Source organism: Drosophila subpulchrella, chromosome 3R, assembly GCF_014743375.2.
Source record: "Drosophila subpulchrella strain 33 F10 #4 breed RU33 chromosome 3R, RU_Dsub_v1.1 Primary Assembly, whole genome shotgun sequence".
NCBI lineage: Eukaryota > Metazoa > Arthropoda > Insecta > Diptera > Drosophilidae > Drosophila > Drosophila subpulchrella.
Window position 1 is genome coordinate 8,198,293 of NC_050609.1, and position 19,351 is coordinate 8,217,643.

General features: G+C 43.4%; 1 protein-coding gene across 1 annotated transcript; it reads right to left on the bottom strand.

Annotated features, from left to right (window-relative positions):
• Nucleotides 1-1,332: 1,332 nt before the first annotated feature.
• LOC119563463 (myb-like protein I) lies at nucleotides 1,333-5,414 on the bottom strand. The gene is made up of 4 exons (XM_037876871.1): nucleotides 5,332-5,414; nucleotides 4,110-5,262; nucleotides 3,821-4,030; nucleotides 1,333-3,314 (listed from the first exon to the last, which is right to left on the bottom strand). The coding sequence occupies exons 2-4, from the start codon at nucleotides 5,169-5,171 to the stop codon at nucleotides 1,893-1,895; spliced, it is 2,694 nt and encodes an 897-aa protein (XP_037732799.1). The 5' UTR covers nucleotides 5,172-5,262; nucleotides 5,332-5,414; the 3' UTR covers nucleotides 1,333-1,892.
• Between the last annotated feature and the right edge of the window lie 13,937 nt (nucleotides 5,415-19,351).

Consider the following 19,351-nt stretch of genomic DNA (forward strand, 5'->3'; position numbering starts at 1 on the left):
GTTTCTTCCTTTTCACTTTCGACGGCTCTGCGCCGACGTAATGAGAGAACACTCTCTCCGCTCTCTCTCTCTCTTGGGAGAGGAGAGCTCTCTAGAGAAAGAGAGAGTGAGCGCCCGAGTCCTGAGAGTGTCCTTTTATGAACGAGAGGTACAGATGGGGCCCAACTATGCATGTAACTTAGTCGAAGGACATTTTTTTCAGTGTCTCCCAGCTCTTCGGGTTTTGATAAGCAGTCATTGAACTTGTCAATAAAACCAGGATCAGATGACTCTATAAAAAGGGTATTCCATTGTTGATGGATTAGCTTCAGTCAGTTTTTAAAATATTCAAATCAATCCAAGGCTGTTAGTATATTTATTGTAGGATTTTCGCTTAAAAGGTCTTTGAGAACTATTATACAGAAAAATTTTAAGATTTTCATGCTTATTTTTCAAGATTTCCAAGTCACCAAATGGTAACTGCATCAAATTACTAGAGTTAAGAAATACTTACAAAGTTTTAACAACAAAAATAAATTCAAAAAAATACATACACGTACTAAAAGTACATTTTACTGGCATCATTTTCTACAAAAATTTCAGTTTTCCCTAAGAAATAATACCTCGATTTCATATTTTTCAAGATTACCAAGTCACCAAATGGTAACTGCATCAAACTACTAGAGTTAAGAAATACTTATATAGTAATAAATACTAAAATAAATCCAAGAAAATACCTACACATACTAAAAGTACATTTTACTGACATCCTTTTCTACAAAAACTCCAGCTTTCCTTAAGAAATAAGAACGCGATAAAGGTTTTTGAATGTGTTGGGTTCTTTATTCATTCATTAATTCTTTTACAATAAAAAAATGTTCAACAGCAAAAACATTACACAAGTTTGTTTTTAAATGTAAAGAAGTTGAATAAATATTGTACGAGTTACACTGTGCATTGTTTAATTCTGGTTGATCGGCAGTTAAGAGGGGCTCTTGGTCCCAAGTGTCGTGCGATTTTTTTTTGGGGGCTGGGTTCCAGGCACATGGGCATGTACATACAACAATTAACAAGATCCGGAACCGCTTCAGGGTGAAAGTTACGAAAGCGCCGAGTTATTTACGATCGCTGGGTAACCCGAGTTATCTGAGTGCTCATTCAAAAGGTCTGGCAAGTTAAAACTAAAAACGAGATACATATATTGTTCCTTTCTTTTTGATCCTTTGTAGATGGCCCATTTAGTTCCAGTGGTATGTTTCCAGCTGGTCTGAATGGAGCCGATGTCATTACTATACTCGTGGGTATATGGTGCAATGTATGTATGTGTATGTGAGGGGGTTGAGGGGGGGGGGGTGTTATGTATATGCATGCGTGATTCGTGTTGAGATACATTCGTCGTCGTACGATACGATATGTGTAGGTATGTATAAATAATGTAAGAACGGATCACCGTTGGCTGAAAATCAAAAGTGCGTTGTCTGCGGGGGGGATTATTATTCTACAACATACTGCTCTACACATACATAATTAGACGATATCAATATGTTTAACATGGGCTTAACTCGTATTGCAACAGGGCCAATTTCCAAAGTGCTAATATTAAATTTGTAATTCGATCAGCGGTAAGCGATCTGCGATACGATACGTTAATGATTCGTGAGTCTTAGCTGCTAGGGGGATTCTAAATGGTGTGCTGGGAGAATGCTAGGCCTACCAAACTAACCAATGTTCATGTGGGGTCAGGTCATTACAATTACATTAACGATATTAAGTGGTATAATAAATAACTATAATTAGCAAAACATAGAATTGGGGACCTCTCGCTCTCTCTCTCTCTCTATGTTGTGTTGTTTTTAATCAAATGCATAATTGTCTGGGGCTCGGGATCTATCGATTCCATATCGATGGGGGGATCACTCCGCATTCTTGATCTCGCTAAGGCTGCGACAGGCTTCCCGCTCCCGCTCTCTTTCCCGCTCCCTCTCGCGCTGCTCCTCCTCCAGCTTGAGGACCTTGCTCTTCAATCCGCACAGGATCTCCGCGGTGGCTATGTTCTTGATGGTGCTCAGGTCCAGGTGGGGGCTATGATTGTTGTTGTTGTCGTCATTGTTGCAGTTGTTGCCGCCGTGATCCGTCTCCTGATCCTGCTGATCCTGATCCCGATCCCGATCCCGTTCTCGCTCCTGATCCTGCTCCAGACTCCTGTTGATCGCACTCAGCAACTTGTGCTTGCCCAGCGCCAAGGCTATACCATTATTATTATCCGATCCCGGCTTGCTATTGTTGTTATTCGAGTCCGTTTCCATGTCCAATCCGCGATTATTGTTATTATCATCGTACTTGCGATCATATCCTGCTCCTGTAAGCTCCTCATCGGCGTGTCCATTGTTATTGTGGGCAATCTCCGCCGGTGGCAACTCCGTCTCCACTTCCCGCTTGATCAGCTGGATGTCGGGCGTGGGCGTGGCGCATGTGGGCGTCTGTTCGCGGTTCCTGCTCCCATTCGCATTGGGTATCTGGACGAGATTCAGTGCCTCCTCATCGTCGTTGTCGTTGTGGCAATTGTTGTTACCCGATTGCGGACTGCTGTTGTTGTTGCTCTGGCTCTGATTCGGATTCTGGTTGCTGTTGTTGGTCAGGTGATGGCTCTCCACTAGACGGATCTTGAAGTTGTTGTTGTGCGTGGATGGTGGCGGCGTCTGTGGCACAATCGTCGTGATAATGGGCTCCATAATGTTGTCCTGGGCGTGGCTGTGGTTGTTGTTCAAGGCGTCATCATGCTGCTCGGCACTGGGATAGCGATCCCGGTCTCCCATCTCCTTCAACCGCTTCTCGCCACCCAGCTCCGAATTGTAGTGCATCAGTATCTTTCGCTTGGCCAGATACTTGTGCTGCTTGCGAGCCGAATCCAGCATCTTCTTGCTGTTCGCCTGCAGGATGGCGAAGGAGTTGCTCTCCGCCTCCGAGAGATTCAGACTCCCATTGCTGCCGCCCAAGTGGTTGTAGTTGTTGCTGCTGCTGTTGTTGTTGTTGTTCCGGTTGAGATTCTTCATGAAAGTCTCGGCCAGCGTGGCCTTGGACTTGATGTGGTCCCGGAAGCTGGAGTAGTTGGGATTTCCCACCGAGCCACCGCCGCTAGAGAGGGGCGTGGGGCAGCGGTTGGGGCCGTTGAGCGAGGGCGACGGGGAGGGCTGCTGCGGGGGCGGTCCGCCACCATAGCCGGCGGCATGACCGCTCGTGATGTTCACACTGTGCGTTCCACGCTCGTAACGGCACTCGGTGCCGTCGCTCTCGTGGGGCGAACTTATGTCGCTGGCATCGCTGTCCAGGTTCTTCTGCAAGCGAAAGTCAATGATGGCACTTAGAAAAAATATTTGCAACACTTTTAAAAAATATTATTTAATTATTTGCAACTAATTGCCTCGCAATATTTTTTTTATTTATGCATAATCTCATTGTAGCCCTATAATCGAAATTGAATCAAGTGTAATATGGCTATAATGAGTTTATTTCGAGTGGAAATTTATGTGCTATATGGTCAAAATAAATAACATTAAAAATCTTTTTTTGAGGGTTTCTTGCTTTCATACAACCTTTTAGCATTTTTCTCTTTGTTGCCATGACTTTCCTAATTGAATTCAGTCAGTTAGTTTAAATTGTATTATAAAAACTTTTTGACCTAATGGGTCTTTAAGCTACAATTACCCAATAATTTATATATTTTTCCTAGACCAGTTACTTGAATTTCATCTCTCATAAAAACAATGCACTCTAGTATTTATTTGAATTCCCTGCAACAATCCTTTCTTACTGTTGGTACTTAGGCTAACTGAAGACCCACCTCTGTGTGCAGCCCCTTGATTTTCATGGCCTCGGCCACCTTGAGAAAGACGGGCAGGTCCTCGTACTTGACGTTCACCTGGCCGCTGTACATGAAGTCCAGCAGACCGGCCATGTGGCTGGCCTCCACGTCGGCCATCAGCAGGATGGGGTGACTCGATGGGTTCTCCAGGAAGATCTGCTGGAAGTAGGGACTGCAAACGGAAAGGACCTGCAAGTAGAAACGAAAGAAGAAGAGCAAGGATGCGAGGCATGAGTGCGGGAGTTCGGGGGCTGAACCAATAGTTTACCAGTTTGTGGGCCTTGAATATCTTGCCGCCGGCCGCGATGGTCACATCCACCATCTTCTCGTCCTTCTGCAGGGAGTGGAAGCCGCGGCACATGTTCCCATGGAAGTTGTTCCACGACAGCAGGTACTGGTCGATGGTGTTGGGATCCGTGTAGGACTGCTGCTGCTTGTGGGAGGGCTGCTGCTGCTGCTGGTGCTGGTGGAGCTGCTGCTGGGCGGCCTGGTGCTGGGTGGCCGTGATGTGGATCTGCTGCGCCGTGGTGGGTGGCGAACTGGGGCGCGGTGTGGGCGGCTGGTGGGGGTGAGCGAGTTGGTGGTGCTGCTGCTGCTGCAGCTGCTGCTGATGCTGCTGCTGCTGTTGTTGCAGCTGTTGCTGCATGTGTTGCTGCTGCAACATGTGCTGCTGCTGCTGTTGCAGTGCGTGCTGCAAGGCCGGCGGCGTCGACGAGGACGACAGGCGATGGGGATGAGGCGACAGAGCCGGCTGGTGGCCCAGGAATCGCTGCTGCTGGGCCTGATGGTGTTGCTGTTGCTGCTGCTGATGTTGCTGCTGCTGCTGTTGATGCTGCTGCTGCTGTTGCTGCTGCTGGCGTGCGTGCTGCTTGATCTTGACCATGTTCTCTTGCTGCTCCTGCTCCCGCTGGCGCATCAGCTCCTGCTTGAGCTTGTACTGCTGCATGGAGAGATCATCTACGCTCTTCGAGAGCTTGGCCATGTCGCTATTGCTGTTGAACTTGCTGTTGGAGAGCATGGGCTTCAGCTCGAATTTGTAGTCCCCGGAGGCACCGCTGGCGGCGGCGGCCAGTTTCCGCTCGGCGGCCAGGGCGGCCCGCTCCTTCTGCCGCCGGATCAGCTCATCGATGTCCATGTAGGCTCCACTGGTGGCCGCCGCAATGGCCGAGGCTATGATTGGATCATCCTCGAAGACACTGTCGTCGAGGGTCTCCTTCAAGGTCTTTGTGGACGAGAAGAGACGCAGCGAGGGATCGTTCACCTGGTCGCTGAAGTACACATCCATCAATGTGAAGAAGGGCCACTCGCGCCTCTTGGGCTCCTCGGACATCTTGATGGCCTTGTACTCCTGCAGCAGATTGTTCCACTTCTTGATGATCTTTGACAGCGGCAGCGGCACATTGAGCTCCCGCTCCACCACGCTAAAGAGGATTAGAAATCGAGAGTTATTATGGGTTATGCAATGGGGATTACACCGATCTAATACTTACGCCCAGGCATATTTGGAGGCATTTCGCTTGCCCGTAAACAGAGGCGAGAGTTCCGCCCGCAATCTGATCAAAGATTTAACTTTTTCCGCCTCCCCTGCAAACAGAAATATAAAGTCAGCTAAAGTTCGATTGGGGCATTGAGCAAGAATGAATGATGGATTGGCACTCTGCAAATGGGGAGACAAATCGAGGGGCATTGCTCTGGCTGGCGGCCACTTTCCACCTGCCAAATGCAATTCAGCGATTCAAGTTTAAGCCGCGCTCCATCGATAAAGACCTCTGGCCATAACGGCGGCAGCAAAGGCGAATTATAGAAAACTGCACAAGGTTTCAATGAACCCGACTTGCAGTCGGAATCGGGTAATGGTAATCACTGCAATCATCTGGCAGCGGATCGGCATCGATGCCTGCTCCGGCCATTTACGGCTGTACTTTACTGTGTGGTGTGCCTTGTGGTTAATTGCTATAACGAATCTGGCTACTTTTACCCGCTGAGCCAAAAATCGAAGCTGCATCTCAACTTAGAGCCAAAGCGGAGGTAATAGCTTGATTGCCACACACAGAGAAATCAGATCAATAAAAAAAATATATATAGGTATGTATATAAAAAAACTAACATTATTATAAAATACATTCTTAATAATAATAATTATTCTCTTTTAATTTCAATTCTATAAGTTTATATTTTACTGTACATATTTCTTTTGAAAGGATGAATAAACGTATTCTAATCAAATTCCGGGCTCATAACCCACCGCTGATTAATAATCTTTTATATATTACTAGTCTTTTTTAATAATTTGTATTAATGTTCTAAAAAAGTTTCATAGAAATTAATAAGAAATTGATAACAAGTTTTATTGGCAGAAGTCGGATGATCTTAAAAGAATGGTTAAACTGTATGTAATTAAACCCTGTGTTCAAAAACCACCAGATATCTAGATTTTTTTTTGCATAGATAAAAATTTTGAAAACTTTAAAAATGTAGGTCAGTTTATTAATTGAGATATAATGAGAATTTAACATTATCTACAATTTTTTGGTATAATTTCGAAAATTACCAAAATATTATATACATCATATCATATATTTTTCTCTCCGTGCAGCCATTCCCATCTCCATTTCCAGCTGCAGATGCGCAGGTCCGCCAAGTGATCGCTGGACTGGAGGAATGGCTGCCCCTGCCCGGTTACATGGCTCTCGAGGCACACACACACACTCGCACTGACTCGAGTGGCCATCGAGTATCAAGTATACGCCACATACAACGGCTCTACTCTACGTACACTCGACCATAATGACTGAAAACTATTCAACGTTGAAGAATTCATTAGCAGATTTCACTTTCGCTCATGACGACGACGACGACGACGACGTTCGTTTATTTCTCTTGGCCGTCTTTCTTTATTTATTTACCGTAATTTCTACTCGTTCACTTTTTCCGCTGGCCCCTTCGGGCCAAGTTTTCGGCTTTGGCTGTCGGCTTTCGTATCTTGTATTTCGTTATTCGGCTCTTGGTATTTCTCCCAACGTTTCTTGACTTTGGCTGCGGTTGATTTCTAGTTTTGTGGCTGCGACTATGACTGTGGCTGCATCCAAGAAGTCGCACAAGAGCCGCTTTTTAGCCTTGCCTGGGCTTTCAACGTGTTTTTCCCCGAGAGAAAATTGTTTGCCGATGCAGCGTCGAGATTTTCGAAGCCGGATCTTAGGAAAAGCTCTTTCGGCGGCGGCCGCTTTGATTTGGCTGGGAGCAACTTGAGAAAAGTTTGATCACTCGATTCTGCAGACTACACGAAAAATAAAAACCAAGCCCATGGCAATTGCTTATAAACTGTAAACTATTTAATGGGATATCAAAATATCTCTACCATCTCTATAATAAATCTTTATTTTTAATGTTTTAGCTTTATGACTTAAGGTAAACAAACTTGTTTATAATTGAAGCTCTACGCCAATATTATTGTTTATCTTTATTTTTTAGATACCTTTAAAGTGAAACAAAAGAAATCAATCAATATCAAGCACTTAAAAATATTACAATTTTCATAGATGATAACCAAAGCTAGTATAAAATTATTTACACTTGTTGTAGTGCAATTAACATTTTTGTAAGTGTAATCAAAAATAGTTTGGCTTTTTCTCCGATTGGATGGCAAGAATGCCCGGGCGCTGCAATGGAGTACTTTCTAATTTTGGGTCGCCTGGGGTTTGCCTCCGTGAAACTCTATTACTCACTGGCCTGCTCTATGTCAAGGCAAGGGTATCAGATCGACATCGGTCTGCTGATGGTTGAGCAATTCCCAAGCCCCCATTCGATTCGTTTAATGGTTTGGCAGCATTATAACCTAGCCCAACCCAAAAGAGCGCTCGTTAAGAAATCTCTGCGTCAGAGACGAGGAGAAATACGGACAAAAATTGTTGGTTAGCCAAATAAGTAAACATAACAAGTCAGAAAAATAATATAAAAATTCGCAGGCAGCGTCAGCTTGCAAAACAACCTCAACCTTCTGCGTTGCTCTACGCGCTTGATCGTGACACGCTCAAGTTCCACGCTCCCCTTTTCGCAGATATACCCGTATATCCAAGGGGTTTCTGGGGGAGAGGTAGGAGGTATGATCAGGGGCAGGGGCAGGGGCCAAGGGGCAGGGGACAAAAGACAGAAGACAGAAGACAGAAGACTGGGGCTCATAAGACAGCTCTGGCTCACAAAAAAGTTTCACTTTCTTCGCAACAAGTTTTATGCGTCGATCGGGTGTGTGTGTGTGTGTGTTGGGTTTCGAGTGGTTGAGTGCTTGAATGTGTTGGTCTTGGCCACTTTATGGGGCCCCTGGGCTTACTTCTCGCTTCTTTCGGTTTCTACTTTCCGTTTGCGCCCTTTTATGTAACCCAAATCCTCGGATGCTGAAATTGATGCTGTGGTCGCTTCTTGCGCAGACAATCCAATTCGCTTGCCATCAGCCGAAGAAACAACGTTTACCGTTAGTTTCTCTTTTGGCCTATATTTGGACGAAGCCATAGCCGAAGTCTTCAAGCCGAGTCTTCTCGCCCCGAAGACGGTTCTTTATCTGCCTCTCTCCATCACTATCGCTATGTTAGCCGTGCTTTACTTCCGTTTGGAGCACTTTCGTGGGTCGAGAACCGGTTCTATAGCTCGGAAATGCAGGTCCATCGTAGCTTATGAGCATGGGTACACGGGAAGAATTGAATTATTATGTGCCGCTTATTACAAGATCTTTTCTGAATTCATTTTGATGAGCATAACTATGTTGAAGAATATTTTATTAAAGTAAGTGAAGAGATTATACAATATCAACTTTTTTTGAGAATTTTTTGAAATTTTGATTTTGTGTATTTAATATCATTTTTAGGATAAGGACCTATGATCTTTTTAAGATTATTTTTACTTGTAAAATATAGGCTACTACAATACTGTTTTGGACCATTTAAAATGATATTTTAAAAAGCTAATCATAGAACATGAATTTTTTAGAAAAATAGAGTTTATCTGAAAAAACATAAGCCTTTCTTTCTCTGCATACTTTGTATGGGTCTTGGGTCTTTTTATTTCTTTTCCTTACTTTTGGGAGATCTTAATGATTCATTCGTTTTCGGGCATGTTTGGGGGTCCAATCACGTTGCCTTTATAATTGGCTGCTGCTTCGCCACTTCGACTATGGACTATGGCTACTTAGAATGGCCACTGGCAGTGCTGTTCGATGGATAGTTGGTAAGCTTCTTTTGGGCCGGTTCCATTGTGCTGTGCCGCGTTCGTTCGTTTCGTTAGGTTTCGTTTCGTTTCGCTTGCTTTCTTTTTGCCACGCTTATTTGGCTTCCTGCACTTTTCTTTTTCTTTCACCAACCAAGAAGAAACAGGCAGAAATGTGAAGGCGATGGGGATGGCGATGGCAAGTTTTCTTCTTGCCTAATTCTTTGTTTGTTTGATTAAACGTGGAATTGTTAGCCGTGACGTTTCTTTTCGATTATTTTCTTCTTCTACCGTCCACCGTCCACCGTTTCTTCGCTTTCAGTCTCCTCTTTGCGTGAGAATTTCTAATTGGGTCAGGATTTTTCCATTTACTCGACTGCAAGCGGGAATTAATGAAGCATTTGACGTGCCCTACTCCCGATAACCGGAGTACCGGAGTACCGAAAGTGATAGGGAGAGAGATCACCGAGGCCGGAGAATGGAACTGGACTGGATTAATGGTATGGCTTTCAACGTCAGATTGGGCAGCGATAAGGTCTAAGAAGCGAGATTGATTGATGGAAGCTGGATTGACAGAATAAGGTTCCTAAGAGCTTCGGAGTCCCCCTCCAATTTACAATTCTAAAGAGCAAAGAATGGACCATAGAGTGTGCCGATGGCGCTAGAATTCTTCTGGGTTAGGAACTTCAAAGCAAACAAGCTTTTCTAACACTTTTGTTACTCTTTGAATGTTAAAATAATTAAAATACAAATACAGCAGTTGAAATAAACTGTTTATATTTCATGCAGCTTTTCTTTTGCTGATTCAAAGTTCAAAGTCACTGGAAAAATCGCAGATACCACCTGAATGCAATGGCCAAACGAATGCAAGAATTCGCATGGGTCTCAACTTGGGCAAAAGCCATGGTAACCAGACTCCCAATTCGAATCCGAGTCCGATTGCAATGAAATTGTAGCCGACCATCGTGTGGCTTTCCATCCAAGATGCAGTTTCAGTTCGCTTTTCTTCTGCCGCTGCATTTCTTTCGGTGTTTTCTCCGCACGCCAGAGACTGGAGACCAGCGGCCATAATGCGCATACGCCCCGTGTGGCAGTTGGCGGTTGCGGCCGCACTTACCGTGTAAGTCATCGACCAGGCTTCGGCTTTAGCCACAGCTTCAACTTCAGCCAACGGCTAGTGGCATTTAATTCTTGGCTTTTACTTTCTCCCAAATGATGCACAAATGAGTCTGGAGATAGCAGTAACCACCGGGCGAACGGTAAAAGAAACACTCTTGTTTGTTATGATTTTTCCAGCGAAAACCTAGAAGAAAGTCATAGCCAAACAAAGACGAGAGACCAAAGAGCCAGTAGTAGTATGCAGTTGCTAATGGGCTGGAAAAGCGGGAAAGCCTCGGATGATATAAAGTGGAGTCGAAAAACTGACAGAGTCGTGGATTTCAAGCGAGGCAACTTGTTGCGGGGAATTTTCTATCTTTCGCCAGCGGGCTTTTCTCTTTGTGCTTTCTGCTTTTCCATTTTGCAGTTGAATGTACGCTAACCAACTGTGGAAATTCCGCACTACATATAATAATCATGACCAGCAACATCATCATTGGCATTACGATCATCATGGCAATTATCATTATCCTCGACATCGTCAGAAGTAATTTAGGAAAAATATTTTTTATGCGCTCCCGCTTTGTGCATTTCTCTGCCTTTCGTTGCTTTGGGAAAATTTTTATTTTAGCCTTTCATGTATGCAGTTTTTGCCTTTGCCTTTGATTTTCCAGCCAGCAGGCTGCACATTTTGCAGAAGCCAAAATCTCATTGTTTGCGAGAAGGTTTATGAACTTTTACAAAAGATTTTTCTCTCCGCTGTTTGTCATGCACTTGGAGTAGAGTGCTGCTGAATATTTTCTACCTCGACTCTTGTTTTTCGAAAGTGCAACACGGCGGCTGAGCGATTTCTGTGGCCAAGTCTGTGTGCCATGGCTAACTGCAAACATTTACCATTTACCATTTGCATGCTTGCGTTTTCTAAGTAATTGCCGCTGTGATTTAACGCCTAACGCCTAATGAGTTGGGTATTATTTGAAAGTGAGAATACATGTATATGTGTCACTGAGAAAATCACTTTTGATTTCAGTCCCTGCTCGCATTAATATTCTTATCGAGGCTGGCCCATCGTCGTGAGCAGATATAGCCACCTGATTTCGGTGCGTTCGCACGATTCGTGGGCTTAACTCAACGCAACTCGACTTGGCTCGGCTCAGCACACTCACAATTTACAGCCCCGAAAACTTTCACTTTGCGCTGTCAGAAGCGGCAGCAGCATAAAGAAAGAAAACAAAAAAAGCTCTAATGTTAATGTAAATAGCGGTAAGAGCCAACATACACACCTACATGGGGAATACATACAAACGCATGGCATTACGTGCTGCCGATACTTCGGGCTAGATATTGAAACAAAGCTTCAAAGCGATGGCGAAAAACCCGAAAAATATTCAAAACAACAAATCATTTATTAAAACTATTGTTGATGTTGGCGAACCTCAAGATATCTTGTCCGCGCGTCAAGAAAATAAAAATCAAATTAAATTGTGGCATCTTACATAAAAACTTAACCTTCCCCACACACTATAGTCGAAATGTTTTTTTTTTTTATATGATTTATGTTATTTGTTATTCGCAGTTTCTTGATCATTTCTGCGCCCTCACTTGCAATTATCCACTCGAAATGGGATGACTTGTGGTTGTGCATTAGCAACGTTCGCCAACTTAGTTTGGTAACTTTCTATTGAGGGCCCGAGACAGCTGAGGACAGCCCACTTTGTGTGGGGAAACTATTACTCATCAGCACTGATTGGACATCTCAGCATCTTCACTTTCTGGGTCACCTCTGCCTCGCCACCTATTATTCAATTCCAGCCGAAAGGCGAGAAAAACGCCACGAAAAGAGCCCCCAATTGAAGCGGACCTAAAGTGAAAGTTCTAATAAAGAGTAGAGCCAATCCGAAAAAGAAATATGCAACCGAGTGCGAAAGAGTGTTGCGGTAGTCCGTAGAAAAAAAGAAAAGAAAGAAAGGTAAGATATAGAGATACGAAAAAAACACTATGAATAGAGGATGTAAAAATAAATTTAAGCATTTCTTTCTCTTCGTGCGAAATACAAATGCTTCATTTATATCTCTTTTCTTTTTTGGCGAACAATGATGTCTGCGGCGAGTGCGATTCTACAGGTAATTTCGAATTAATTGCACCTCCAGTGGGGAAATGTATTTATTTTCTTTTTGTTTCTTTCGCCAAACTATCGATCATTGGCTTTGTGTTTACGAGCCCGCTGGGCAGTTACGTTTTCGGTTGCCAAGCCAAGAGTCTTTTAGCCAGATTGCATAAAGGCATTTAGCCTGGCCAGTAGCCACATCTGCCTCCAGCCACTCACATTCAAATGCTCGATCTGAAGCGTTGTTTCCTGGCTTCCAGCAGCACTTCTATCGTCTTGAGCTCACACGTCTTGGTTGGCCAATTAAACGGCCGCCGAAAAAAGCACTAACCCACAAAGCAGGCATTATAAAAGAATTAATAAGCAATTGCATAATAACGACTTGGCTACGTGTCGAACTAGGAAGACAGCTTAAAAACAAAAAAAAATGTGAGAAATTCACGCAAGTGCAGAGTAGAAAGCCCCAAGTGAGCGGTATCTAATGGGGCACTTATTCCGATAGCATCGGGTACTAAAACCACTCGGTTTTCACTTTCAAGATCTAGTGATCATCTGCTGATCTGATGCTACCTATACCGATAACATCGGTGGTGACTTTCCTCAAAACTTCGAGACGAATGACAAGATATGTATGTTGCATAATAGCCATACGAAACGAAAATAGAAAACCGAAAAAGAAACAGAAACCGAAACTGAAACTGAAGAAATTGATGTATGTCTGTGGGTAAAATAATTTGTAGCGGTTTATTATCATCTAACGGCGTTATTGGGCAACCTCCAACTCCAAAACCAATTCCAATTCCACTCCAACACTTTGCTCGCCAACGCCAGCATTTAAACTATTTTCTTGTTATGTACTTCAGTTGTTTTGGCATCGATTTTTTGGCCAACCGAAAATCCCATGCGTCATTCCCGATAATTGCGTGTGCCAGCCGAAAAGCATAATAAATATTTATGAAACTAACTATTTATAAATATATGTGTGTAGAGCAAAAATCGAAACCCGAATCGAACTAGCCCTAGAGCAGAAGCAAATATATGATATTGCGTATACGCTTCGAGAGAGATCCACACGCGTCGAGTCGCAGGAACTGTTGCAATCCGCAGACCCAGCGATGGGACATTGAACTCGAAACGAACGCGAACCTGCCCAGCCGAGTTTGTAAACAAACTGCGGTTATGTAAGCGCTTAATTATAATGGAAATGAAAATGCCAAAACGACAGAAACAGAAAGAAACTGTGCTTTTGTGGGAATGGCAGTGGTAAATGGTAGTCAGGTAGTCAGGTAGTGCGGTATTGAGGTGGTGGTAATGGTAAACAAGCTTGAAGGCTGCGCTTTTAGGGATATGCACTTCTGGTTTGCGATCAAATCCATTTGCATGGCAATGAAATGTGCCACAAAGTGGGTCAACTTATGACAGGACTCAAAGCCAACCAGCAACATTCACCCACAGAGAAAGAAAATCTGATAGGATACAAGCATTTTGTGTGTAACTTAGTGGGCATTTTTGAATATTTTACGAACTTCAGTTTTTAGTTTTAGATTTTTATATCTAAATATTTTTTGCTTGATTATGTCATAAAAATTGTCAAACCTATAAAAGACAACATTTTTTTAATTACTGATTTTGTAAAATAAATATTTTTTAAGGTTTAAATTTAATAATGAAGTTTCTATTAAAATATTATTATAATTTAAAATGTTTTTAGTCCTTAAAAAACATTAAGAAATCATAGAGTATCAGGCGAATTTTTGCAGTGTCCAACAACCCGACTTCACCAGCAGTGAGGAGAAATTACTGGATGGCTTCAAGGAAACATAAATTCTGCACCCGAAAAGGGATCTTTTTTCTTTCATTGCTGTAGAAGTGGCAGCGACGTCGGCAGAAGCAGCGGCGCCAACTGCGACTGCGGCGTCAACGAGAAAGAAAAACGAAGAAACGAAGCAACAACTTTCACCTATTAATATTCGTGTCGTAGCAGCGGCAGAAGCGAGCTGCCAAGCCAAAGCCAGAGCTGAAGCTAAGGCTAAAGCCAGGCCAAAAGACGGGGAAAGAGACACAAACAGATACAGATACACTCCGAGATACAGATACATCGCCAGCCAGCCAAAGATACAGATACTGTAGAAGCAGAAGCAACCACTGCTAGTCTCAGCCGATGCTCAACAAAGGCAACACATCGCATATAGCATATCGCACATCGCATAGTGCTGGGCGACTCCAAACTGGCTGCAACTCGGGGCCCCTTCCTGGGGAAACTTTCTACAAAAAAAAGCTGCTTTTGCTTTTTGTTTTGAAAATTTCTTTCTGGCCGTGCAGGTTGCTTGTTTGTTTGTTGCTTTCGCTAGGCATTCTGCACTTCAATGGGGCACCCAAGACCCAAACAGAAACCCCTTTTCATCTGTGGGGGCGATGGGTGCTTAGTCTTTTCTAATTGCTAGAACAAGTTTGGTTAGCAATGTGAATGATGATGGTGCTATAAGAAGCTTTTCCTTACAAGATTATAAGGCAGTACAGTCGAACTTTCATAACTCAAAGTCTCAGTAGAATTTACTTTATAAAAGTTCGATTTTAGTTAGTCAGAGCCCCCAAGTTCAAGCCAACTTACAACAATATCTGGTCGAGTATTGACAATTCGCATTGACTGTGGGTGTCATAATCTCGTTGGCAGCCATATCCAAATCCAATAGTCTGTTGATGATAGCGCTGTGTGCTAGATGTATTCCAATCCCGCTGGGTATCCTTGAGTTGGTCGCCAACTTTCCGTAATCCAATTGGGCAACGGGCGATGGTATGATGGTCACAAATAAAAATTGTATTTCTTTTTCAATAGTTTCTCTTCTCGACGCTTATTTGGTTGGCTTGGATTGCCTGGTTTTCATTGTACCATATAAATATTTGTCATTCAAGAGGCACATTCACACGCACCGAAACACCGAAAAATCACTTTCACTTTTGCGTTTTGATATGCAGAGAACACAAGGCAGTTTTGCGGAATCTGAAGGGCTGAGAGAAACTTGAACTTAAACGGAAAATCCAACTGCAGAGTCAAAAGAGGATAACATTTTGATTGCACTTGGGCAGCATGATGCTGTCTGTTTTCCACACTATTCTTATGATCTCTTTGTTTTTGTATATAGATTTTAGATTTTTGTGTGTGTTTTAAGTTTCTGCGCAGACGCGACTTTCTACGAGCTGATGGTGATGGCGATTCTTGCGCGCCGAACGGTTGGAACGTAACGTCTGCCTCGAAACGCGGTAGACGTCTGTGCGGCAGCGCGCAGTGAAACCAGCGCTTATCCTCAAAGATCGCTAAGAAATTTCATGCCATTCCATTTCGTTTCTCGGGGCAGCGGCAAAAGCAGCGACGCTTTCGCTTGCCGCACTCACACATGGGTAGGCTATAAGCTCAACAGTTGGTTCTTCGGCTGCAGAGTGCTTTTACCATTTCTTTCTCTCCCCATGCACATATACGACCATATACTCACACACAACCATCGTGGCAGAGCCCCTTTTCAAGTTTGGTTCTTCGTTGAAGTCTTTTGTTTTGGTCCGCCGCCTGTTCGCCATGTGCTGCTCTGAGTAAGAGTTTCGCCTTGGGAGCCCCGAACCCAGTCTCTCGACGAACCATGGTTAATTATTTACAGCTTACCATCGTTTCGATTCCAGTGCGTTCCCCAAACTGCTTTTATAACTTTAACTTTCATCGCTGCCTTCTAAGACCGCTTCGGGTTTTCAGTTTTTTTTTTTTTTTTTTGGTTTTCGTCGCTCAGCTTTTCCCTCTCCTCTTTCTCGCCAAATTACAACTTTCGTCTATTTTTGTCAAGATTTTTTTATAATTATATAATTTAAACGCTAGCTTCTTGTCGCACATTTTTTGGCCTCTGTTTCGCCTGGCAATCTTATTCCGCCTGCTTTTCCATTGTTGGCCGCCGACGTTTTTACTTTTCTTTGCATAAACCGCACGGCTAATTACGCACATGGAGAGTGAAACTCGATTAGATTCTTAATTATAGTTTAATTGCCTGTGGAGAGCAGCGGACCCAACTGAAACTCAAGTTAAAATCATCTTGCAGTGGCGTTGAGTTGCATTTGGAAATCTTTCACCGCTGCATTTCTCATTGTTGCTGGCGGTACTGGTACTAGTAGTAGTACCAGTACCAGTACCTGTGTTTCTACTGGTCTACCCAAGCGCAAAGCTCTGTCTTCAGCAGGCTCCATTTGGAGTATCTTGTATCTTAGAGTTTGGGTGCTTTTGGGGGGGCTCTCTGCACTTACAGTTGTTTCTTTTGTCTTACACTCGATGCTGCCTGATCTGGCATGGTAGTTGTAGAAAACTTTCTAATGTAGAAGATGTCTGCAGCACTTCCCCTACCCATATAACCATTGTACTTGGATTGAATTGCCCCTACACACAAACACACACACAGTAGTAGGCCTCTATTTACTAAGCTTTTTCTTTCTTCCGAGATTTTCCCAAGCCTGATGAATTGTCGGCGAGAATATCAATGTTGTAAAATGTTGTAAAGGCAGAACACCGTGCTTGACACTTCACACCGTTGCCGATTGATCGATTCTTTTACCATCGCCCAGCTGGGTGAAAGTTGCCTCATGAGGCCACCGACTGTGTTACATTTATAGATGTAAATCGTACAGTAGGGATGCAGAACCCGTTCAAGATCTAGTCAGAGTCATAGTGCAGTGCTCAATCATGTGTTGCAAGACCACGACTTTCGGGCATCTAATAGGCCCGAATTCGTATTTACATGCTAATGAGCAACGGAATATTTTTTTGTTTCTGCTGAAAACGAAAACGCATTTTATTGCCAAACGATGATCTTCGTCAATAGGAGAGCTAATGGATTTAATTGGACGGTCGGTTCGTCCGGTTCGTTATATAAATCTCGGCCGGGCCAGAACCGTTTGCACTGCTTTTGGGAAGAGAAAAAGAAACGAGCCGAGCATGTATCGCGGCCAAATGATTAATGCAGCCAAAAGCCGAGACCCCAAAAGCCAAAAGCGTATTTTCACTTTTTAATAATTAACATAAAATTATTAACAAGACAAGGTGAAAGAAGCTGTAGATGTGCAGAGGGCGAGGCAGAACCAGCAAAGATGCCGAAAACGATGCCAAACGCATTAAGCATCCAGCTAAAAGAAAAGGAATAAACCATGAAAGTTGTAAAATCCGCGGAGAGGAAAGCAGAGATATCCGAATTTCATAAAGTCTCGTAAAGAACAAGAGCCCAGCTGCCGCATGACTAACAGCCCAAAATATAAGCCAAAAGAATTTTAAGTGAAATGAGTTTGAAAAGCTTTTCCCGAAAGCGGCCAACGACGACGGCGACGGCGACTGACCCAATTACCCATTTAGGCCCAAAGTCCAAATTGATGTGGTGGCGAAGAAATGGCCCAAAAGAACGAGAAGATGGAAATGGAAATATGGGGAAACCGAGGCACAAGACGAGTAACAGTTATGTGACGGGCAGACAATCGAAAGTTTATGTCATGCTGCCGGCAGCAACGCAGCAGCAACAGCAACAGCAGCAGCAGCAGCAGCAACGCCAACAGCAGCAACATCTACAGCAGCAACAGCAATATGAAGTCGAAAAATCCTACAATCTTGGTTAAGCATATGTTGCGTACGTTTTAATTCTCAATCCAGATTGATTTTCCGTTACTTCTGTAATGAGTATAAAATCTGAAAGTAATGCCTATCCGTACAGGGGATTTTTCCCCCGCACAGCAACAGCAATTTTTCGAAAGTCATGCCACGAAATAAATGGTTCTTGTATCTACACACGTACATATGTATCTTTCATAGGCCTACAACGACCAGCAGCATGAACAATGAGAGCAGCAAAGCCGCAAAAGCAAGAAAAGAAAAAGTAACTTCAGCGCTGACCAGCAAATCGAAAAAGATACACGAAAGGAGAAACAGAAAATAAAATAATAAAATCGAAACATGAAACATTCTGATTGTATGGGGCCAAAAAGTGGGTCAAGCAGCGCGGCCGCTGCGCAGCCGCAGCCTCAGTCGACGTCATCGTCATCGCCAACGCGCTCGTGGCTCAGGTTTTGGCTTTAACTTTGCCTCCGGTGGTGATGGTGATGGTGATGGTGATGGTTATGGTGGTTTTGGAGTGGAGTGGAGTGGCTGTGGGTCTGGGTCTCGGTCTCGGTCTCGGTCTTGGTCTTGGTCTCGGTCTCGGTATCCAGCGGATCGCTCTGCCCGTGAAACCAACACAGGCGCGAAGAACAAAGAGTGTACAGCAGAAGTAACAAAATAAAACCCGACTCCGCTGACGGAATACTTAAGCATCCGCTTCCACTTGCACTTTCTTTTTCCAGCTTGGCTTGGTTTTGGTTTTGCTTTTCTCATTCTGCTTCTACTTCTTCCACTGCTTCTGCTTTTCACGTTCGGGTCTTAAGTCTTTCGTTTTGGCCGGGGAGCACGTTTCTTTCGCTTGGCTTTCGCTTTGCGCTCTTTCACCAACAAGCTGCCGAGGTGCCAGCGGAAACTGGTTCGGTTGAGCTTTTAGGGGGCCTGTGCAGAAAACCATTTAATAGATTATTAACTTAAAAGTCCCTTAAAAGAAACGCCACTTAAAAATACGATTCCCTATCGTCTTTAAAATAAAATAATAAAAAATATTCAATATTAATAAAATATATTCAAGGAAATGATAAGAATTTAGGGCACTTTAAAGCGCCATCTACAGTTTACCTTTGGCTAAATGCGGTATCTTTCGTAGCAGCCAAAAAGTATGCTTTTATTTTTGACTTCCACCCTGGACCCAAACCATATTTCAAAATTCTCAAAATTTCAAAAATAAGGTTACAAAATTATATTTTTGAAAGAAGAGGCTGATGCTACCAGATCGGGGAAAAATGACTCATTTTCATGGAACAGAAAGAACACATGTCGCCTTGATTTAACAATATTGAATTTTTTTAGCTTAATAAAAGTGACAGAACGGATAAGAATATAGGAGAGATAGTCCCAAGCAACTTTAAAAGGATTTACAAATTTGGAATATGATCTTCTTCAAATTAATATTAAACACTTTTATTTATGGTTACTAGTTGCAAAAATGTTGCATCTA

Coding starts and splice junctions, on each gene's coding strand:
- LOC119563463 (XM_037876871.1), bottom strand. CDS start 5,171: ATGTCCGAGGAGCCCAAGAGGCGCGAGTGGCCCTTCTTCACATTGATG. Junction 4,031..4,109: donor TATTCAAGGCCCACAAACTG/GTAAACTATTGG, acceptor TTCTACTTGCAG/GTCCTTTCCGTTTGCAGTCC. Junction 3,315..3,820: donor TCAAGGGGCTGCACACAGAG/GTGGGTCTTCAG, acceptor TTTCGCTTGCAG/AAGAACCTGGACAGCGATGC.